Below are 25,234 nucleotides of genomic sequence, written 5' to 3' on the forward strand. Positions count from 1 at the left end.
CGTAAAAATGGCTTGTGTTAAAGCAAAGTTCTTCAGAATTAACTCAGTTGCAGCATGGTTTTACTAATGATTGGGATTTAACACGTGCTTTGTTAAGGTGAAGCATATCTTTAAGGAGAATTCTGTGAATAAAAGCAACTTCAGTTTCAGTATGACACAGCTTTTGTGTTTTTTCCTTCACATTTTGGCCAACTAATTGGTGTCAAGTCACAACTTGAGAGAGAATTTGAATATTTCATTTCAAATTAAGTTAATGATTTCAGATATAATGAATGTGGTTTTAATTAGCAGGAAACTTCAAAACAAATTTCTTTCCAGCTGGACAATAATGTCTGAATACTTGAAGGCCAGCTTTAAGCCTAGCTTAAAATATAAGAAGACTTAAGGTTTTAGTATCACAAAGGTGCATGTCATTGAAAATATTTTGTCTGTAAATTTTCACTCAAATCTGTCTTAAAACTCATTAAAAAAAAAAAAAAAAAGCTTTTCTTTAAGTTCATCTGTGCTGGGGGGCTACTAATCTGTTACTTTTGCTTTTATGCTCAGTCCCTACTTCCATGACTTTTCTCACACATTGAGAGAAAACTCTTTGATTTTAAGTTATGGTGGTGGGCATCTGAGTAAATTAAGGATGCAAAATGAATTTTCTGGGAAATAGCTACAGGCTTAGATTTTCCTGCAATAACAGGCATAGTGATGCTCAGTGTTAATTACATAGGGATCCTCTGCTTTAGAGATTACACGATGCCATGACTTGGCAAAACAATTTGGCATCATATTAATGGCCCTAACCAAAATACTTTAATACGTTAACTCGAGTGAACAAAATAACATATAGCTGTAAGTAATCAACCACTTTCTAAAACCTAAACAGTATAAATTATCCAGTGTTGTTGATGAGGGCTTGTAATGTTATGTGGTTGTTATTTGCTAATGCACTGACACCGTCGTAGAGTAGATCCATTAGTTCTTGCTGCTGGTTATGCTCTTCTCATCTCTAAACAAATTAGGAGGTTTTCATCTTAAATATTTGCATTGGAAAAAAAAAAAACAATTTTCAGAAAATATATTATTTTGTTTTTTCCTACTAGAGGACGCAAAATTAAGAATAGTAGCTTGAGTTTTAAATATCACCATTATATTGCAAGTTGTTAGTTAAAATTGCAATGATTGACTATCATGGCAGAATTTATGCTCACATTGCCACGTCTCTGTTCTTGCTGTGTTCTGCCTACCCCTAGCTAGTAGTTAAAATGGAAGCTTCTTGCCTTATGCTTTGTTAAAATTCAAAGCAGCCAGGTAAATGTAATATTTTTTGCAATAAGTACAAAGAACAACTAATGGTCATTCTTCACAGCAGCTGAGAAAGGGCTTATTAACATGGCAAATTACAGAAAAGAAATCAACATGCTTTCTTGCAGGTAACTGCGTATAATTCTTCCTTCTGTGCATATGTAGGTTCTTTTCAAAGAAGCACGGGAAATAAGTGTTCCAAAATGTAATTGTTCTCCTTGCATAGAGTTCAGCGTTACCTTTACATCAAAGGCATTTTCTGAGAAAACTGCCTTGTTCCCTCTTCTTTTGTAAATTTAGCAAGAAAGAAGTATAAGAGAGTTGTACAAAAAGCTCCATTCCTTTGCTAAGATCTAGCACTTTTCCTGTATGTGAAGCTAATAAACTGCCACCCACGAGAAGAAAAATAACTGTAAAAGAAAGACACGTTTCAGTATTGGATGTGAAGGTACCTCCGTGAGTGAGCATCCACTTGACATCCTGGCCATTCACGATGAATTCTTTAAATGAACCAAATGTGGAACGCTGATTTTTATTTTATTTTTTTCCTCCCACAGTTTAATTCTGGAAAGGCTAGGACAAAAAGTCAAATATGCACTTGACATTACTTATTTTTTATTCTATTTGAACTGAAGTATTAGCAAGTGAAGAGGATTTAACCTCTGTTCTCAAAGTACAAGCTACTGTGGAAAGTTATATTAGATGCTCCTTAAAGTAATGGTTAATGAGAGACTGAATAAATCAAGTAAATAGTTATCAATAGCACCCATTTGTATTTGATATTGATTAATAGTCTTACCATAAATTTTACGTGCTATATGGAACATCCTTACAAGGCAAAATATCGATCCAAAAGAAGTCCAGCAGTGGTATGTGTTCCTTGTGACTGGGATTTAACAGCACAAGTTTTCTTTTGGGAACCGCTGCCAAGCTGTTAACTAGATCAGAGAGGCCAGCTACTAAATTTTTATGAAAACTGGTCTAGCATTCAGCATACATCTGCCAAATCTAATATAACATTGTAAGATAATTTTTTGAACAATCCTAGCAGAGATAAGAATTGTGAACACAGTTCTTGCAAGGATTTAAACAAACAAAACCAGTTGTTCTGTAAGGAATTTACTGGAAGGAGTAAGGATTGAGGTGTAATAACTTTTACATTGTATTTTTACTGGCTTGCTGTCTTGACTTGAAAATGTTAGTTTCCATTACAGATTTTAAAGTGCTGTGAATTTTGTTTAGATCAGATTTGATTTTAATGGAAAAATGAAACAGACTCATAAATTTTCCTATTAACTGATAAGTGCTTGAATTAGGAACAGTTGCTTTTAGGTCTGACCTATAAGTAAAGTTGTGTTTTATTTTTACAAGATGTATCTCCAACTTTGTTGCTGTGTTTATTGTTGGATTAGATTAATTTTAGACAAGGGCTGTTGACCACTTGTTTCTTTTAGATTCGTCCCTCTGGGAATAGGGTGGGATAAAAGCAATATTAGAAGACAATCGAAAATGTGCTAACTCAATAAAAACAAATCTTTTTAATAGGTATTTTTATAACACTGCTGTGGAATTAAAGGGAATTTCCTTGTCTGGGTAATAACTGAAAGCTAGAGAACATGGTAGGAGTAAGTAGGAAGGTCTCAAAATTAAGGAAAATAACGTAATATTTTACAGTTTTTGATGAGGCTTTAGCTTTTTCGATTGAAGCGGTTGGAAAAGGGATACAGGAGTGAGACAACAAAATTTGTTGACAACACTAAGTTATTCAGAATAATAAAGGCTGGCAGAAAGGAGCTGTAGGACTTGATGTTTTCAAAAACAGCCAGGCAGTACACAGTACATGAAATTCCATGTGAACAAACATAAACTGATATTGTGCATGTGAATCCTAGCTTTGCCTGTACAGCTATGCACTTCAAAATAGCGTTCAACACTCAATGCATAAGGAAAATACCAGCTCAACAGTAGTGAAGAAAGAAAGAAAGAAAGAAAAAAAAAAAAAAACACACTATAAATTATTGGGAAAGGAAAGAAGAACAAGATATCATTATGTAGTTGTATGATTGTATTCAGTTACAGAAAGTGTTGGACAGATAAGTGATGACAAATCCATTAACAGCTATTAAATGCAAATATTCTACCACTTGCGTAAGGACATCTCTGAGCATGAAATCATTAAGAGATGGAAGAGTATTCTGGGAAGGTTCTGCTTTGTGCTTGTACTCTTACACCGTTTCCTAGTCATCTGCTGTTTGTCATTCCTGGTGGCAGGAAAGCTACCTAGGTGGACCTTTGTGTGGTGTGCTGGTGCTGTGTTGCTTCTCGGACTGGAGTCTTAGTTTTGACAGTACATTGAGTCTGTGCCTAGGAAACTGGAGCTCTCAGGTGATGGGAGAGGTGAATCTTGGAAGAGCAGCCAACACATTCCACTTTCCATTGTGATCCTGCACTGGCTTTTCTCCTTTTCTACCTTAAATCTAAAGAAAATATTACATATTTTGGGAAAAATGACTTTAGCCTCTTTACATCTAAGTTGTCTTCTCTTTGTAATACAGTAAATTCTATGAGTTACATAAAGTTATTCATCTGTATTCATAATATATTTATATATATTCATCTGTAATCATAAAATGCTAAAGTCCTTAACTCTGAACTATTGTGTGAGAGTTAAATGTGGTATTTTAATACATAGCACAGGCACAGTTTCCTGGCTTTAATCATTCCAGGTACTTAATCATGTATTATATTTACTCTCAACAAATGTACATACCCTTCCTAAACATTGAAGTATCCAGGGTATGGGAGGCAAGTTAGACCATTCATTGACCAGGCAGTAATCAATCTGTTCATCCAAAAAGATTTGCATTCTTCCACTGATTGTCTAAATAAGGAAACTTGGGGAGTGCAGTATGAAGAATGCCTCTCATTTCAGCTGTAGAGGAGATCCAGCGTTTGCAGGGCAATGAGATATTTGTGACGTTAACAATCTAACTGATTTTTATTGATAATGACAGATGGTGCTTAGATAATGTGCCCTGAGTTGTCTGTGATACGTTCAAAATAAGTCTTCTGGAGGGTTGTACATCTGTCTTGAGATCTTTTGCTAAAATATTTAAATCAAGGTCATTGTTTACATTTGATTTTAAATAGCTTCTAGCATGTACTCTGCATTTATGTACATTTAGAGATCACACAGTTTGCAACTTCAAAAGCTACAAATGGAAAAGTATAATAGGTAGCAGGTGTTAGAAAAGGCAATTATGCATTAGCTGTTTTACTCAATTTCCAAAACTGTCTAAAACTATCCATTGGATACTTTGTTGCCGAGACTTATCTCTGAAACATGATGAGTTTTTAAATCTATAGGGGGATATGCATTTTTTTCTCTAATGAATTGCATATTTGAACCTATTCGGTTTCATTTAAAAGCACTGAAGAAAATTGTACTGGGAGAAAAAAAGGTTGAAGAGAAAAATTTCAAGAAAAAGCACAGGTTTTTATGTAATTCCAGATATTTTTCTGCAGTGCCTCAGAAACACTTTCGATTTTCATTACTGCAGTTTTTGGGTTGTTTGCTGTTAATTTTTTAAAGACACTAACCTGACTTTCTCTGGAAGAATTCTCTTTGTTATGTTACAGCAGACTGAACTTTTGGGCTCAGAATCAGAATCCTAGATTGTCAGAACAAGTATACTATGATGATCTGATTTGGCTACTATTTTTTTTTTTATGTGAGTCTGTATAACAGGTAGCAAGATTAATGATTTTGTCAACAGCTACTGTAAACTTACTTTGAAGGTGTCATTTTAATCTCCGGGTAGATGTCTTTAATCCTCCCTTCTTCCCTATGTGTTTCAAGAACCCATACATTGTTGGAAGACTGGGGAGCAGAAAACAGGCTGTGTATGTATTAACACCAAAGCAACTTCCTTCTAGTTCCCTCATTTTTTGCTCATGTGATGGGATTGAGGAAAGACAAACCTTTATTTCCTTCAACTAGGATAACAAATAATCCAATCCATAAAATATCCTGATTTATAATTAATACTTTAAATTATTTTTTCCTTCCTACAGATTATCTCCTACTTCATCTGTAAAAAGAGTCTTCCTCTTCCCTTATCTATCCTCTGCAGTATTTCTGTATTTTTTTGTAACTTTCCAGCAGTCTCAATCTACCTTTATTTGCCTCCATCCCATAACCTGCTTTTTCCTTGTTCCCTCCTTTCCTGTTTGATGACAAATGATTAGGCTGGTGCCATGCTCTTCAGGTAGAGATTCTTTGAAGGAGAAATTTTATAATGGATCGTTACTTAGGTTATAAAAGATTATTTTCAGACTGATTAAAAACAAACAAACAAACCAGCATGTTCTGCAAATTTATTTACAGCATAAAGTAGGAGAAGGGTTGTTTTCTTTGAATTGGTTTTCTGCATTTTTAGAGTTGTGTTTAAATATTTAAATATTGCCATAATAATATCTGATAGTGTAAGCGGTAGCACCACTTCTCTTTCAAGTATGTCTTTTTGAGATACAATTTATGCTTTTACATATGTTAACTTTCCATCTCAAGGGAAATGCCAACTCTAAAGTAAAAGATGTAGACTTTTCAGGAGTACATGATTCTCTAAAACTCTAGTTTTAATATGGTAAATTGGACTTTACTTTGAATTTGCTGATTAAGATAAACCCTAGAGAGTTCTAGTCAAAATTACCATATGCTTTGTGTGTCCTGGGATTTTACATTGTGCTAATTTATTGTGTTATTCAAGTATATCTTCTTCCTAGAATAGCAAAAATATCACAGGAATGTTCTTCCTTTTCTGGTTCAAAAAATTAAGTACTTTCAGTTCAAACTGCAGTTTTAAACTTAAAACTAAACTTGAAAATAATTGGCATTATCCCTATTCTTAATTCTTATCGATATGCACAGGATGATTTATAGTTTATGTATCTGCTAACATGGTGTTTAGTGTACTACCGTCTGTAGGACGCTAAAATAGCTGCACTTTTGTTAGTCAGGGGTGGAGAAAAAGGAAAAGAAGGAGAAGAATATTTTTCCTTCTCCACTTCTGATTGCATTAAGATTACTTCATTGTACTGTTACAAATATTACGTGGAATATTTTAAGTATTGTGCACTTCTAGGTTAAATGGAAATAAATTTTATATTACGGTGTTATGTTTTGCATAATAAGTTGTTTCAGTTCACTTACTTTACTTGAGCCAGAACACTGTATTTTTCTAAAAAGTAAATTGCAATTCTGAAATGACCAGTAGAGAATATATAAAAAATGCTATAATTTTATAAGATCTAATAAATCTTTAAAATATTTAGATATCACTGTTTAAATACCCCTATATTTGGCAGAATCTGAGCTTAATTTCATAATTACTGTTTTTAAATGCTATTTTAATGAGACTTTATGTAGCATTAGTTCCCAATCATCACATTGATAATTGAACATAAATAAATTAGTATTTTTTTCAGTTCTTAGTGGAAATGAAAATAAAATGTAACATAAATGTGGTAATACAAGGAAACTTGCTCAATGAAATTTTTTAAAGCAGCGCCATAAATTTACCTGAACTGTTAGGTATACTTAAGAGATCTTAATTTTGGGGAGAAGAAAGGGCTGGCTATAAAGTGACTGTGTCTGCTGACTTGAACTAGAACGGAAAGCTGCAGATCAGAATAAAAATAAGAGTTGTTAATATTTTGTGTTACAAGGATTGTTTTTTTTTTTTTTAGTAAAAACATTTAATTCAGTCAAATACAGACCAACTTTTGGTTTTAAAAACTATAGACCATAGTTTTAAAATGCTCTAGTAGTTTGCTACAGTAGAATTCATAACAGGAAAACTTAATTTCAAATGGAGGTATCACGCTCCTAATAATGGAGATGAAGCATACATTCATGCCACAATATGGATAGTATGGCATTTCAGGACAGATCCAAGCTACTGGGTAACTTCCGAAATGTGATAAACACATCTGAAAAGAATGAATGTAAGTATTAGAAGTAGATTCATACCTCTCCTTAATTCCACTCACAGGTAATACCTACATACCAGGTATACCTAGGTTTGTCACAGATAAATACAAACGTGTTTGTGATATGAAAAGAAAGAGATTTAGCTGACAATTGTGTAACACTAGTTGTGATAGTAGTGAACATCATAAAAATACACTCAGGTTGTATCTTAATCAAAAGCATCACTTGTGTATTGAAATAATGTTTTTTTACTGTTTTTATTTTTTGCAGTCTGAACCAGAGGGTTTTTCTCACTTTCACTTGTATGTCTGTGCTGCCTTCCTTGTCAGGTGGAGGAAGGAGATCCTGGAAGAAAAAGATTTTCAGGTAAGTGAAGAGTTCTGTAATACAAAAATCTGGGGATAAATTTTAAGCACAGGTCAGAATTTATTAAATTCAAGTTTCTAACATTACATGGGGATGAATTTACAACAAAAACAGTAGCAGTTGCAACAAGACTGGTGGTGTCTGATTGTTAGAGTTCTTCCAAAACTTAGGCCTGAAACGGTGGGCTAGAAACAGTAGATGCTTATTCCTTGCTCATTCTATGTAAATAAATAAATAAATAAATAAAAATGCTGTGATGCTGTTTAAACTGAGACATACAGGAAATGATTTCTGGAGATGCTATGATAAGTAAAGCATGGGTATTTCAAAAAGAAAATTTCTGAAAAGCTAACCAATTTTTTTTAAAACCTTAAATGCATCACTGGAGTTATGTATTTAAGAGTTCTCATCTCTGTAACATTCCAGAATACTCTAAGAAGTTTATGTTCCTTTTTTCAAAAAAGCTAAGCAAACAGCCTTTTAAGATAAGGAGCCTGTTTTTCAGGCATAAATAAAAGTGCTATAGTTATATTTATTTCAGGTCGTATATTTCAAAGCCTTACATTTGTCCAGCAGAGAGCATGTCTGGTATTTGTTTGGAATCGGATTTGAATAGTGTAAATAGGCAAATAATTAGCATATCCATGTAGAAGTTCAGTTAGTTTTGTGAACTGGTGACAGTTTCCTTTCATAGAATTTTTTTATATTAAGTTTTACTCTCTGATGCACATGCAATGTTTAAAGGACATTAAAGGCCTGTTTACAGGCTGGCTGTAAACAAGCCATGCTGCAAAGCCTACACCATTTCCTGCCCCAGGGAAACGGTCTGTTACCAGCTTATTTTCTCTACAGCTGACTGAACTCTCTTGCCCTGTACAAATGAACCATTGTGTGAATCTGTATATCATTTCAATCTATTTTATCTTTCTTCGTAAAGCAATTTATTCAGAGCATTTTAACTGTCATTGCCTGTCTTTGCAATAAATAAACCCCTAAGGGCACAGCATAACTACTTTAATTTATACTACCTTCTAGTGCTGTCAGATTTTCTCAATTTATGGTATTTTGTCAAAAATAACTTCAGTGTTGGTAGCCATACCTCTCAACTATAATTGTTCGCTGCTAATACTTATTAATTTTGTTTTCCATTGATTTCCTGCATCAAAGTTCATAACATTTTTCTCCTCCCTACCAAATAAGTTATAACTATGTTTAAAACGTATAATGATCCCAAGGTAAAGTACTGTGAAGATTTTTCTCCTTATGTATGCTCAGAGTTGTTCATTTATTTAATAATTACAGGTATGTCTTCATGGTTTAATTTCTTAATAGTCTATGTAAACTTGATTATGAAGTACATAAATCAGAAAGACATTGGAACCCATTTATCAGACTGCCTTAGGTTGCTTACCACACAGAAAAGCAATTAGCAATTTTGCGGATCTGTAGGCTAGTGGTAGTTTTATACTATGCTATATTATCACTAAAAAGCTTCATCTTCTTTATTGTGTAACATCAACTTTTAAAATGTTTAAAGTAACTAGCTATCAGTTCTCCAAATGATACTTCTCTCCCCCCAGGCAAGAATAAATCCACAGCTCTTCCACTTCGTTAGCAACAGCTGTATTGTAAACCATTGCCTATTCTACAAACATCTAGCTCAAGTAATAGTCGGGGGTTTAAACCACACTGGCAAATTGGAAAGTTCAGTATATGCTGTTGGACTACTGTGATTGCATTGAATTCACATCACTGAGAAGTCCAAGTTATAGCATGTTTTGCACTGAAATTTTGTGGTCTGTTAATTATATTGTGAATCATCAGTACAAGCATCCAGTCATTTCTCTTGCACATAGTGTGTTTTACGTGTTTTCCTGCATATTATATAATTGAGGCAAGGCTACTAATTTTCAGTCTGAGGGACTGGTTCTTTAGTGCTAGCTGTGAAAACTCACACTTTGCTTTTACATATATGATTGACCTATTTCCCAAGAAGGAAAAAAATGCAAAGGAATTTTAAGGCAGAGTAATTTCCTCAGAACACTGGATATATTGATATGCCAGATGAGACAATGAGCAGGTCATAGATCAAAGACCCATTTTAAATGACTTGATTATGCAATACTTTTTCTTATTATTTAATGAAATATATCAGTAATGTTACAGGCTGAATGAGGACAGAAAATAATCATTGCTCTTAATATACTCATTTCCATTCTTTTAAGTTTGTCTTGCTGCAACCTAAACAATCAGTAAAAGTATGCAATGTTGATTCTTCCTCATAGGAACCAATTAATTAATGCTTATATAGTAAATGTTCAGCTGTGCATAACAATAGTTCCTTATTACAGACAACATTTTATTTTTATTTTTTTTTTTTGTCTGCTTGTTATTGTTATGTAGTAGAGAATGAAATTTTGCAATGAAAGGAGTTAGGCTGGCTGGACTATAACATGAAGTGATACAACCTGAAAACTTCTACTTGGTTTACATCCATAGAACAAATCATTATTATAACAAAGGAAATAAGTTTTGTTCAAGGAAGACAGAGGAAGAAATAAATGTTGCAATTCAGGCCTCCAAATATTCAAATGGTTATGCATATAAATATGTATATAGGGTTTGTATATAAGTATATATAATTTTATATATATATATATAAACTGAATATATATGGTTTATATATTAAGTTATATATAAGTTATAGTTAATATATTAAGTTTATATATAAACTTAAATATATATAAACTGTAAATTTATATATATATATAAACTTGTAGCAGAAGCATATAAATTTGTGTAGATGCTAGTTTTTTTGTGTTTGAAAGAACAGAGTAATACAAGATGATAATAAAGTAAGTCATGACAGAAGTTGTGTTCCCTTTAATCTGCTAAAGTTATTGTGAGAGCAAGTTATTGTTCTCACTGCTGTCTAGCTGGTTAAGTATAAGATATCAAAGTAAAACTAATTTGACACATGAGATTTGCAGGTTAACGTAATTTTTAACAACAGACAGGTGAGGAAAATGTGATGCTTTTTTGCATAAATGTAGAACAATTTACAACAGAGCCTACATTTGTAGAAGTCCCATGTTTCCGCCTTGTGAAAACTGGAACCTCTTGACTTGCCATGGATTATTCCATGCTACTTGTCCATGTCTTTATGAATTGATCTTGTCTGACTGCTGTAAAATGCACTGTGATAGAGAATAAAGGACAACTATTTCAAATTCAATATCCCAAGTGAAGGCATTTGATTTTAGGAATCTGGTGTTGATGGGGAAGTGTTAAAACTTCTCATTTTGCTAAGAGTTTATAGTTGCTTAGATTCTGGCCTGTCCAATAAAGGTATGCACAACTCTTCTATTAATCTTCGATTCCAATTTAAAATTTACTATGTAAGGCAACGAGCTGTGCAGGCCAGTGCTATGGAATATGAGCAAAACTTATTACACACAATTGTGAAATTTCCAAGTGTCAATTTTTAATAGCCGTGAACCTATACCAATATGTTTTCTGATAGATATATTAAATATTTTCTGCTGGTCTTCAATACGAAGGTTAATAGTGTTGACAAGACTGATGGTGGCTTAGTTAGAACTTGTTATTCTCTCATGGTTCTCACTTCTAGACTAGAAGTGTCTGCTAGAAGACTAGCAGAGTCTGCTTCACCTACATAGGATGCTACACAAATCCACTTTCAGCTAGGTAGTTTGAGTAGCTGTGTAGCTCTAATTGTACTTTAGATTAGCAGGTTTTGCTTCATATATTCTCTGTTCACACAGCAGAGAATACAATAGGTAGACAGTAAATGGAAAACCTTTTAATGCTGGCCTAGGTTTGCACTTTTACACCGATGCAATATTCAGTAGGATCAAACAGCAAGGGATGAAGGTCATTCTTGGTTTACGCTATTTGTGCTGGAGGTTTAAATGTTCTATGTTAAGTAAGCGGTCTATTACTAGTATCAGATTAAAAAAAAGAAAATCTAGTAAGTTTAGTATAAATAAAAATGCAATGTTTTTAAATTTGATAAAGTATGGCTTGCAACATGAATGCAAAATGTGAAATTTATTTAATTTCTACTATCTAAGCTTAAGCAATTGAAAATACATAATGAGAACCTTTCTAATGCTCAGCATGTCTTTGACTTTGACTTGCAGTTATTCATTTTTGTTACTACGGCTGTAATTCCAAAATTCTCCCCAATTCATGGGAGAAATGTGAATGGTTAATATTGTTAAGTGATAAATTATTCAAGCATGACTTTGAGCATATTTAGAATTAAAACATAAATTTAACAGCCATATTTTCTATTAATGTTGCATACAGGATATCTGAAAGATTTGTAAGAAACCAGGACACTTTGGACCAAATTCAGTTATGAAACTAAATTTAAGCTAGTAGTAATGTTGGACTGATACCGATGTAACTGTTGGATATTAGAGATTTAGTTCAAATTTTCAGTTTAAGTAAGCTGTCGTTTTGTTGACATTGCTGATCTATAAAATGTGTTCAGCATGTTGTTGTAAGCAATCTGTCTTGCAGGTTTGTTTTTTTTTTTTCATGATGCTAAGATACGGGCTTTTCTGTCTAGCAGACATTTTCACCTACGCTGTCATTAACCCACATCTTTATTACTACAATGTCCTTTTCTTTGGCTTTGACAAATGCATTTTTGCTTCATTTATATTCATGCGGACTGCAAAGAAGCTGCAAAGATCATTTTTCAGTCCATCATTTTTCCATGCTGTTCACCTTCTTTAACTTCCTTTCCTTTATGGCACCAAGGAAAACTAGGGGCTTTCTATTTCAAGGCCGTTAATGGACTAATACTAACACCTTTCATGTCATCTCATGGTCTGGACTGAGATGCCGACTGCCACTTTATCAGCCAGTGATGACAGCCGCCTCATCACATGCTCCTGAGTTCTCAAGAAGGTGTTTGTGCTGTCTCCCATGTTAACCACGTTACCTAAATGGAGCACTTAATGCAGATCTTGTTACTTTTCTCAAAATTCTTATGTAAGTTCTGTTTTTCTGTGATGTCCAGAACAGATTTGCCAGGTAGACTATAAGCTGCTAATAGCACTTACAGTCACATTCACTAGTTTTCTGTTGCTTCTTTTCTATGAATTTTCTCTCTTGATACATTCTTGAGTAATGTAATCTTTGGGGTAGTGACTGTACTTTCTTCTGATTTATATAATCTTTAAAATAATGATTCTTTAATGTGAGTAAATGCTAGTGAGCAGTCTCATTGACCTCGTGAGCAAAATGAATGTGTGCACAATTGTCTATTTCAGTAAAATGCTGAAAAACACTCTTGACTTTTTCAAATGTTTCCTTGTAGTGAAGTATTACAAGCTAATATTAGTTCAAATGATGAAAGATGAACCATCTTCCTACCTCATATGGTCAATAAGATTTTAAGGAAATCCAGTTAATTATTATTATTACTTATGAAAAAGTTTATGCTTTCCAACGTTGTGATCAGATTTAGTCTTAAATTGAATCTTAGTTTTTGTATATGTTTAAGATGGGTGCCTATGTCAGAGATTAGTGAAGTATTTCATGGTTCCTGCATTTGAATGAAAGATATATAGGGTGTCTTCAGCTTACTGATGCAGTAAGTCCTCTCAGCCTCTTCAGTTTGTTTAATCTTTCTTTCTCTGTTCAATGGGCTTTTAATTAGAATCAGCACAGAGTGAGGAGGTTCACTGCTGCCTACCACTCTTTTTCAGTCTCGTCTCACTGTTGAATGTTTTTCCCCTTCTCACATAGGAGTAGAGAAAGCCCAGGTTAATGTCTTCCCGTTTGTGGTAAGAATACTAATATTTGAAGTCATGTTTAGCACACAAGCTTGCTCTTTTACTGTTTTTTGTCTTACAGTTGTCAGCATTTTTGGAGTGTGAAGGCAATTGGTCATGCCTGTAGTCAGTTTTCTGCCTAGTAGATTTCAAAATTCCTGAAGCTTCATGTTATTCCCTGAAATAGACAAATAACACTTGAGGAAGAAATTCCATCTCAGAGGGTGTTGAGACACTGAACCAGGTTGCCCAGGGAAGCTGTGGATGTCCCATTTGAGGCCAGGCTGGATGGGGCTTTGGGCAACCTGGTCTGGTGGGAGGTGTCCCTGCCCATGGCAGGGGGGTGGAACTGGGTGATCTTTTAAGGTCCCTTCCAACCCGAGCCATTCTGTGATTCTGTGAATGCCCCGTTTTTAGAATGAGCAGACCCTTGACAGCTGAAAGTTACTAGCTTGTATTACTTCAGTCTTAATTTCAAAATTAAAGAAAAAAACAAGATTGCGTTTCTTGCAAAGGATTTGACACTTGTATTTTAATTAGTATTAATATTCAAAATACAGCTGAAATAATCAGGAATGTTTAAAAATGTTGAGCTATTGAAAGTATGTTCCTTTCCTATAAAAGTTTTTTGAGAACACCTTATTTTGTTCTTAGCCTGCCAGTTTTTTTTCTTTACCATATTGCGGATTTTATATAAAATCACAAAGGAGTCTGTAGCTTTCATATGTCAGCATTTGGACTGCTAAATTTATTCAGGGTATATTTTTTATTGCACTTTTTATGTGAACTAACATTTCTAATAAAGGAGATTCTTACATGTGAATTAAAATCCCTTGAAAAGGAAAATTAGAAAGAAACAAATCTGATTCTGCACACTTGTCAGAGGTGTGTATTTGCTACAGCTACACGAGTTACATAATGTAACTTTGCACCTTAAAATGAGATTAGAAGTTAGTTACAGAAGAGACTGAATAACAAGATGCCTGGGAAGCAAATTGCAGTCTTTGAATAATATCTGCCTAGTGTTAGGATGTTTTTTTTTTCTTCACGTGTTCTCTAATGTCAAATGACCAAGTAGTTTTATTTCATGGTCCTTTATGAAAGATAATCTGTGCAATTTTATATTGCTGTCTGCATGAGTAGGCTTTAGTTTAGTAGGTTTTAGTTTAAAAAGTTTAATATTAATATCTTTCCTGGTGATTATATTACTATTATTCTATAGAAACATGTAAGATATCAGAACTATGATTTTATACCATCTATTCCTGCTCGACTACTGTATTATGGTTTTCTCTGGTCTGTTTTGATCTTGTTTTATTTTATGACACAAATTTTTAAAGTTACTTTCTTTGCATTATCCTTTACAGGAATACATGACTTCCCACTTCATATGAAATGAGCCATAGCTAATAAAAATATTTTAAAGCTAGTTTCTTGTGTGTATGATGCTAGAAATTTAGTTCACATTGCTACTGCAGCAGAATGTTTCTCAGTTTAACAAAAAAAAAAAAAAAAAAGTTTCTTCTGAGTATCATAAAAATGGATATTGAAGAAAAGATTGGAGAGAAATGAAATATGGAGAGAAAGGAAATATGGTAACAAAAGTCGTTAATTGCAAATAGTCTGTGCTGCTGAAAAGTTAATGTCTCCACAGTGAGTATTCTGATTTTTGTTTTTCATGTAATCACAGCAAGAACAGTTATCAGTGGCTGGAATACAATTTGGACAATAGGAAATACAGAGCTATACAGCACATGGTAGAGTAATGAAGCCCACAGATCCCACCTTTTGTTTGTGCTTGTTGATAATAAGTCTTCTAGCTTGATAAGTTCATCTTTATCTTAGGGATATTTTATCTGAACCTTTTCTGGCTACTGTACGTTCTTAAACAAGTATGTGCCGTTCCCTGTTTGATTCCCTATATCCAGCAGCTCCTTACCCTTCTACCTGTCTCCTACTTTGAAGACAGACTTTTCTTTGAGAAGCTTTAAAGCTTTGTCTTTACAGCCTGGATACAACTTTTACCTTACAGCCATTTGTCAGAAGAAAATCATTCTAATACTTTTTCAACATGATTAATGTATATATTTTATAGTTATTCTGTAAGAGCCTTTTTTGCATTTGTTCAGAAAATTTCATAAAATCATGAGATACAGTTTGGAAAGGATCTCAGGAGGTGTCAAGTCCAACTTGCAGCTCAAAGCAGCATCAGCTGTGAGTTTAGTCTAGGCTTTATTCAGTTGGGTCCATTTTCAGGACCCAAGAACCAGAGACTGCACAACCTGAATACTTCCTCCCAGGTTTTGCAGTATCATAAAGACAAACATTAGGACAAACGTCTTCATGGTTCAGTGCCAGTGGGGACACTGGGTTTGAGTCAAACTTACGTAGAGTGAAATGCTGAGCAGAAATCTTATGGTAAACTAAGAACTGATGGGATCTGTCTTCGTCTTAATGCTTTTAGAGCAGCCCTTCATTCTGAACAGCGTTGTTTTTGTAACAGAGGAGTATTTACTCCTCTTCTTTGTAAGCTACAAGATAAGATGGTTTTGTAGTCTTGGATCCTGTGCCCTCCCTTAGCTCCCCCTCTGTGTACAGAAGATAACTGGGCCTTATCTGTGAGTGTCTCAAAAGCTGGGAAGAGGTAAAGACTGTGAGCATGGAAATACTTCTAATCTTAAGGAGCCTGACTTCTAATATTGCTGTAGTTTTACTCCCTGCTGTGAGCGCTTTTGGAAGATATTCAGTATATCATCACGTATCACAAGAAGCTGCAAGCTCTGCAGTGTTAGACGTGAAAAGCTGCAGCTAGCAACCTGAAGTTGAGTATTGGTAGGAGATGGCTGGGAGTTAGCAGTGTTACATCATTTACATTCAGAGCAGCCAACTTGCAATAATTAATTACTGGCATTATTTATTACCATATATGCAAAGAGCTTAATCAGCTAGGAACATGGTAAAAAATGTATCTAAATGTAGTCTTGTAAGGGGACCAAACTCCAGGCACTGTTTGGTCCCGACTTCAGCCATCACAGTCCCATTTTAGCTGCTCTATTAAGAAGCCTACTCAACATACTTAAAAGCTTGTGCATCTTTTGATATAAATATCTTGACTTCATCTCCACACTTGAGCATATTTTAAATCAAGTGCAGGAGACATTTTATCGTAGTCTTAGAACAGTTCCATATAAATTATTATTGCAAAATTTAATATTGATTTTAAATATAAGGAATGGACTATATAATCCTTCTTTTATCTTCAGGAAACTAGTGGTGCTTGTATTGTACCAGGAGGAGGATTTGTTCTTTGTCTAGGAAGTAGCTGGAAATTTGACCAGTTTATATAGTATCCTAAAAATGGTTTAAGAAGCATGAAAAAATGAAATAAAAATCCTAACACTACCCTTTCTTATCTCTGAGGCTTCAGCATGGCTTTCTTGACCTTTTCTCTTTTGATGAGGCTGTAGGCATATTTTTCCTATTATATGTATAGTTTGTCCTGAAAAGCTTGACTGTATATGCAAAGCTGACAATACAAATCTGCAAAAAATCACTTCTGATATCTATTTCATTCAGCTAGCAGTGCATATTTTTACACTTAAATTCATCTCTTGTTCTTTCTTCTGCTTGAGTTGAACACTTTGAACTCTTGAGCCAAGAGTTCATGATGATAATGTGTTAGTCATCTGACTTTTTAGGACTGATACGTAACTTATCTCCAGTAGTACAGATGTTCTGTATTCTGTATCTGAATATGAAATCTGCACATCTGTTTCTGTTGTCTTCTCTGCATCTAATTGCCTTCCCAGAAGTCATAGTTACTGTTTAATTTTTTTTTTTCAGAAGTTGTAAATAGTAGTGCAATTATATTGAACTGCTGGTAGCTTAAATATATATATTTGCTGCTGAAACTGAGAAGTTACTCTGTGCTATGAACTAGTCTAATAATACCAGATAAATCACAGGGGTCAGTGGAAATTCAGCCTTGATCTCTCCAAAGCAATTGAGCAAAAATAGAGGAAGTTCTTGGGAAGCAGATTTAACTGCCTGCTGCTGCCACGACTTGCCTTAGGAGATCTGTCTAGTTGTTAACAGACCCATCTTCCACTCTAGAGTTTTTATTTTTTTTTCATGTATAATGAAGCAGGATTGCTGAAAGAGAAAGTTTTCAAAATCACTGTAGAAGGAGATCAGTTCTACAAAACTGGCACACTACATCAGTAGGACTTGTTGGGAATGCAGCATGAGAAATAGAGAAGTGAAACCCTGATGAGAAACAGGATAAGGGGCTTCAGGTTTTTATATTGAGATAAGTAGAATACGTACGCTTTTCTTATTTTTTTTCATCTTTTATAAGTACTGAGTGCTCTAATTTAGTAACTTTTTTCTCCTTTTTACCCTAAACTGTTTTAAGCATAGTTTCAAGGCATATAGCTTTTAACAAGTCAGTTATTACTCAGGAGTTTGACAAATCTGAAAATAAAGGTGCAGGAGTAAAGTAACAAGTGTCTTCTTCCCTGGCACATTAGTTGAGAACATCTAAAAGGGAACAAGGTGCACTGCTGTAAAAGCTGCAGTGGCTGCTTCTAGAGTAAATGTGTAAGAGGTAAGAATATAGAGAATTCTTTTCCAGTGACATCCAGCTGCCTCTTCTTGCAAATAGCTTGGGAGTATGTGTGAAAAGCAAGGATCTTAAGAAATGTCACTCGTTAGAGCAATTTAGAGACATATTTTGACACCATTATTTTTCTTGGTTAGCTATACTAGACCAATTTTTATTACTAATAGGTTGCTTAAAATGGTGTATAACATGCTAATGCCTCTTTGAGACGATACAGAAATAACACTTTTCACAGAATGATTAACACGGAATGCAGTAATTTGTGAAAATTTGCTGAACAGACAGGAAAGTAAATCATTTGTACATGAGTGTGAGTGTATAATGCTTCTACATTTTTTTACTACTAAGAAAAATCTAAGAAGGAATAGTCATTTATAATCCTGAATACTTGGTCTGTTTTTTTCTCCCTGTAAGTGTGCATGCCACTTGAAAAATTGCATTTGGAAAGTGTTTTTCTTCAGTTAGTTCAAAGTAAGTTACTAGTTGAATAGTTTGCTTTTGTGATAGTCAGGGATTATGCTGGTACTGCAGATGGATGATCAAATTAAAAAGTTTGAGCACTGAAAGTACACTTTCATGCCTGGATTTCATGTGCAACATACAACAATTCATTAACTTCTACCCCTTCCTTCATGCAGAACAAAATCTTTGATAACAACCTAGTGTAATTGACAGCTGAGGTTGTAATGCCATGTATTAGTAGGACGGAGTTGAACCTCTGAGGTTTTTCAGTGTTCTTCAAAAAAGAACAAAGCAAGTATGTGACAAAATTAGCAGTCCCTTGTATTTGCTAATTCAATTCTATGCTACATTAGCTAATATTTGTCTTCCTTGTTTTTCAAATATTAATCTTCTAAGTAACAGAAAAGAAAAGTGCTAGCCAGGTTCATAGTTCAGTACATGTATTACATGTAGATATGATTATGTTAGAGGGATCTGTTAGATTGAAATTTGCTTACATTATGTAGTTAGGCTTAAGGTTTAATGAAATAAAGCCAGTCCTATGAGCCAGGCCTAAATTAGAAATAAAGTAAGTTTAAATTACATTTCCAGTCAGTGGAAGGACATGGGTGAACAGCCACTTGTGATCGCACCCTACGCTCTGCAAATATTATTTCACTCTATTAATTATAAAAGATTATGGCACTATGAGAAGCCAGAGCTTTAATTCCTGCTGTCAGGAGGTCAGTTAAGGAGGAGGGAGGGAAGCCCTTAAGCACTCAGGAGCAAATCCAGTGAAGACTGCTGAATAGAGAGAAGGAGGTAGTAAATGTAATTCCACTTGTAAAAGTTGCTGTTGTGTGGAGAAAAGCTGTGGAGCACGGTGTTTATGCAATTTGTATTGCTTGAAGGATGATGCCTTTAAATTCTGAAGGTTTTGAAGGGAAAGAAAAGATTGGTGCTTTCAGCATGCATTCCCTCTTCAGGGGCAGAAGTTACTCAGCTATGGCAGAGTCCCAAGCCCGTTGTGTGCAACAAAGTGAAAACCTCGGACCATTGTGTTGGGAACATTTGTGGGGTGAACACTGGAGGTTCCTCTGAAGAAAGGAAAAGAAAGCTTGGGAAAATCTTTATCATGTTAGTCTCCTTGAAATCATTAGTGTATAATACACGTTGTGGTCAAGCCCAATAAAAACAGAATTCTTTTTCAGCTCTAGCTCTTTTTTTCTTCTTGTTTTTGGATTTAAGGATTTTAGTATTATAACTTCTAATACAACATGTTTTTGGTGAAAGACATATCCATACAGTAGTAAGAGGTAAATGATTTCAAATGCACAAACAATAAGATGCCTAATTTCTATTCCTGGACATGTTATTTTTAACTTCTATTTAGTAATTAGTAATATCTGAATAAACCCTAGAGATTTTGAGTGCATTTTTATTTTATTTACATTTATTCTATAAAATCATCCTATGCATCCTGTATACTCTTGACGATTGCAGATGTAATGCATTTTGATTACTTATTTTGAACTATTACTATTTATTTTATTATTAATTTTCTGTAGTGACTAATAAGCACAGCAACCTAAAAAGGAAGTTACAAAAAAAATACTGCCAGTCTGCCATCAAAAAGTGGAGACTTGCATGAATGTGGAACCATACCAATAAAATTCTTTCTCAAATTGGGTGCTGTAAGAATCGTAGGATCTGAACACTTTAAAGTCATAAAGTTGACTACCTAGTGTTACATATCTGCAAAGTTCAGCAGCTTACCAAAATCTTTATTTCATTATTCTCCCTGAAACTCGTGTAGTTTTATGTGATTAGATTGATCCCATTAACCTTGCAATGCCATTGGTCAGGTTTTCCTATTTGCCCCAGGAATTCATTCTCAATTTTTTAATGGAAATTGCTTAATGAAATTTGAACCAGATTAAGTGTTTTTTCTCTATTTATTTTCATTAATGCTGTTATTTTAATTGCAGAAAAATGTTTAATGTGATTTTATGTCCCTTACTTGATGGTTTTTGTCTAAGGTTGTCCTTGCAGAATGAAATGAGACAATAAATAGGCCCAGCAAGAAAATGCAATTTATGGAGTAAATGAGACTGACCTGGACTGAATCGAGTCTAATCACTGTTGCTTTAAAGGAGGTTTCTTTAGGAACAGTATTTCAGAGACTTTAGTTTTTGGGTCCATATATTCTGATGAGTTCCTAAAGTGTTCGGGCATAAGCTATTTAATGATTCGTAACAACAGTTGCCTGAAGTGAAGAGCACTACTTGGACTTCATTTTTTTTTTTTTTTTTTTTCCTTTTGTTCCTTCTTCTTTCCAAGGCTGTATTTTCTGAAAATCTAGAAAGGACAAAATGTTCTGGTGGTTAACCGATGCTGGATTTTGTAGGGTTCTGTTGTGTTGTTGTTGGAGTAAACTACAAAGCAGAAATCGCATAAGTAACGGTCACTGGAACTATGACAAGCAAATAAAGTGATTTTTTTAGTTAGTTGATCAGTATTTAATAGTGAGAAACACTGTTTGTTTCTGTATTGGTCCTTATATTTTTATTAATCTTTGCTGAATTATGCTTCTCACTATAAGACATGGGTGATTACAAAAAGTAATGCAAAGTTCTGTATTACTTTACAAGTGTAATTTATTGTCATTTAACTATTTCAGATCAGAAAATAATTCTAGAGTGCTGTTTTGAAAGTGGGTTACATGTTTTATTATTTTTTTCTTAAAAAAACAACTGATGGTTACCATGTATATTTTAAGTTTCTCCACATTATCAGGATATTGCACAGAGTGGGGGTAGGTTTAAATTAAAATCTAATGATGTTATTTCCAAGATATAGAGGACTCACAGTTTTGTTTTGTTCCTCTACAGAACATAGAGAAACGCTTTAGCAAATCTTTAGTGTTCAGAAAAACACATTATTTATGCTACTAGAGTGCAAACAGTACCATTAATCCAAAATTAGGAAAATGTAATTCTGTACTAGATCTCATAAATCAATAGCTTAATCAAGTCAAGTTGGTGGGAAACTATTTTTTTTTTATTTCCAACTCTTTGTAAGAGTATCACCCACAAGGAGGAAAAAGGCCTTTCAGGAAGAGAGGACACTTGACAGTCTTTAACAAATACAGTAATCGTGTCAGTAAGTTTATTTGAATAACTTTTGCTAAACTCTTTAAATTGTTCTCAGCGGAGTTTTATAGCTGCATTTAATTGAGATGCTGGAATCATTAAGTAGTTCTGATTGCATCTAAAAGTCACATTGTATGTCATTATCGAAATAGAATTCTATTTCATGTATTCTGGGGAAAAAAATTTGAAAAGTACTTACATAAAATACAATGGATATGAAGAATATCATTTGTCTAATAAGTCTTTGGGAAAGATGCAAGAATAGGACTTGTTTTTGTTCACTCATCCATAAAGTAGTTCCTTGATAGTCCTCTGGGTCTTTGAATGGCTTTAAGTGAAACAGAATAATAATTCAGTTTTGACTTCAGCTGAATTATTTGACAAATTTAACTCACCATTTTTAGTAAATGCTGCTGTCTAAGAATTAAATTGTACACAGAGAGAAAAATGCGTAGTTTTCTGAATATTTCAAGCAGGACCTCAGGGATCCAGACACACACTGTTGTTATAGAAATATAATCATACTTCTCAAAGCATATTCACTTGGGCATATTAAGAATCCATAAAAATAAGTTCAGCAAATAGGTTTAAATCCAAAAATGTTTTGCAAATATGCAGAGTAATTCAAGCATAATTTGCACAGCGTTTTACCACGGTGTCAAGGTAAAGAATGTCAAAGATGTCTTTCCGTTCTGAAGTTGAGACTACCGCATGTCATTGTTAATGGTGCATAATAAGCTACTGGCAGCAAAAAAGCTGAGTTGAGGTTTTTACATCCATATTTTTGGTATCATACTTGTTTCTAAAAACTGCTAGTAACTACATTCTGGATGTGCTGCTCTTAGTGGATTTTAAGTGGGTACCAAACCAGATAAGACTTTCTACAAACAGAAAATTAAATTACAACCAAAAAATTTTAGGATTGGCTAAACTACAAAGGTATGAAATCTCATTTCATGCTTAATAAATAAATAAATAAATAAAATAGGAAGAAGAAAGTCATCCAAATCATAAAATGCTGTAGATGCTATCTGTTTCATTAAAAAAATGTAGTTTTTAATATTTTCACCTACGTATCTTCCAACTATAATTAGTGCATTGAAACAGCACAGAATCTGTGCTGTTTCTCATAATTTTCCATGATGTTTGAATTATTACCCACTTAACAGAACAGTACACTTTTTGGAACAGGAAGGTTTTTCTCATTCTTGTAAGTTAAAAATGAATGTTTTTATCAGCGAAGACTTCATTTTTACTACAGTACAATTGTGTTGTGTCTTGAATGATTTCATCATAAATATTTATTTCTCAGAGTAAACACCGAGTTTGTGTTAATTGCAGAATTATCATACTTTGCCTTCAGTAGAAGTACTTGTTGTAGCAAAAAGCCTTAGGACAAAAGTGTCTACATGATTGTGTAGACATTTGGATTAGAAGAGTAATGCCAGACTATCAGTTTGTCAACAAATTTTGTTGAAACTAATTCAGCTAAAAGTGATGTGGTGAATATCAAGTGAATTCAGAAGGTTGGCCAAGAAAAAATGACTAACGTTAGCAGCATGAAATTAGAAGGTGATTTTATATTTATTCTATAACACCCAGTTCTAAAGACTTAAAGGGGAGCAAATTAGACACAGAATAAATATATACTTAACTTAAGGAAAATGAATTGATCTAAAAATATGTTAATGAATATCACGAATTTAAGCAGCCTGGAAAAATTCCCAGTTTATTTCACAGTCCCTAATAGCCAGATACTCAGCGAAAGAAATTCAGTAATCAAAATTATCCTCTATGATTAAAAACTAAATTTATTTGAAGATTTAATCAAAATTTAAAGAAATTAAAATGGAAAGATTTTGATAGAAGGTTTCTTAAGATGGTCAGTGCATGGTAATGTGAGGATGGAATGAGGAGAAACTGGAAAGTGAAATCTGAGCTCTTATTTCGTATTCTAATTTGTGATATTTTTGGGGGCAAATCTTAAAGTTTTAGTTTTGTTTTGAAAGGTGTCCACATAAGGCATCTTAGTATTCAGATGGTGGTACTTGCTCAATCATTACTTTGACGGAAGAGGAGGGAAAAGATCATCTCTTCAGTCCATGAATTCAGTTGAATTCTGTGCCTTCTCATTACTGACACCACTTACTCTTCTAAAAATCTACTTAAGAGAATAAGGGTTTCCAAAGATATTAGTAGGACTTTGCACTGAATACAACGTCTTCCACCTCTTAATTAGCTTAATTAGGTTACTAATTCACATGAATGTAGAAGAATTTCCTGCTGGCTAGTTAACTGCACAATCCCTTAACGGAAATGATAAAATTCAGTGCAAATGTAGGATTTACATTAATTACATGATTTTCACACATATATCTACCTAAAGGATGCAGATCTTGGACTGTTTTGCATAAAAACAGTGGCCCTATGACAAAGTGTTCAACATCACTGCTCTATTCATTTGTGTTTATTGGAAATATTTCTGGAAGCTTACACTAAATCTTACAGTAAGTTTTTATAGTGTGATAAGAAAATTTTTACCTTGGATGGAGGGAGGGGACAGGGCAGAAGGAACAGTATAGCTGTCAAACCCAGAGAAAGAGCAGCTGCAGTTAGAAGAGCAGCTAAAAGTGGCTGTAGCTATGTGTCTCAACTGCACACGGTGTTGTCTGCGGATGATGCTCTGGTGAGCTTTTATATGTCTTCCTTCTTAACCCTGAATTAAAAGTATTATCATACTCAAGTCAAGGATTCTGATACTTTGCTAGAAGTAAAATTAGGTACTATATTAAGATGTGTGAGTTTCAAAATGTTTTGTACTTGCAACATTTTTTTTTCCTTTTTTTTTTTTTTTTGAATGATATATCATCTCTATCCGAAGTGTTTTGTCTGTCTATGAAGATGCAGAGATAGCACGGTTTGATTAATAGAACTGTTACCTTTGGAAATGTTCTGTCCACCCATTTGACATCAGATCAGTTACTAAAATCTAGAGCCTTCAAAGTTCTGGCTTTGCAGATAAAATCTTCATTTATCTTCTTTTGTGATTTTTTAGGTTCCCTTAGTAAATGAGAAAGGCCCTTGTCAGTAGACCCGAGAGTGACGTTATAAAATGGAGTGATTCTTTTCCTGCTGTCCGGGTTCCTACCAGTCTTTTTCAAATCATTTGATTAGAGTTGCTGAATAGTGTTGCTGAAGAGGCACAGTAAGAAGCACAAGAAAAACCCAAACCATAGAACTCCTGAAGATATAAAGAACACAACTAAATATAGACTCTTTGGATCTAAAGAAAAATAAGAGCTCCATTATAGGCTCAACTTGAATGCTGTCCTCATGTGATTAACAGCTAAAGCTTTCATTTGGCAGAACATGCCTGAATGTTCATATGATCATTGAGACAGAGTTGTGTGAGACTGTATCTGAAACTCGTAACGCTTCTTTAGCACTAGAATTAATTTAAAGTATAAACCTTAGGTGTTTTAATGCAGGGAAGCGAGTGTTGTTTCTTCTTGACAAGTAGTTCATCATCTGCTCTGGCTCTGACCATAATGAAGTCTCC

General features: G+C 34.0%; 1 protein-coding gene across 1 annotated transcript in view; it reads left to right on the top strand.

Annotated features, from left to right (window-relative positions):
• Window positions 1-25,234, top strand: part of TBC1D22A (TBC1 domain family member 22A) — a 175,064-nt gene that overhangs the window by 125,021 nt on the left and 24,809 nt on the right. Inside the window, exon 12 of the mRNA XM_035343577.1 lies at window positions 7,556-7,651. Coding sequence (XP_035199468.1) covers window positions 7,556-7,651 — 96 coding nt within the window. The remainder of the gene's footprint in view (window positions 1-7,555; window positions 7,652-25,234) is intronic.

The sequence above is a fragment of the Oxyura jamaicensis genome, chromosome 1 (assembly GCF_011077185.1).
Source record: "Oxyura jamaicensis isolate SHBP4307 breed ruddy duck chromosome 1, BPBGC_Ojam_1.0, whole genome shotgun sequence".
NCBI classification, from domain to species: Eukaryota; Metazoa; Chordata; class Aves; order Anseriformes; family Anatidae; genus Oxyura; species Oxyura jamaicensis.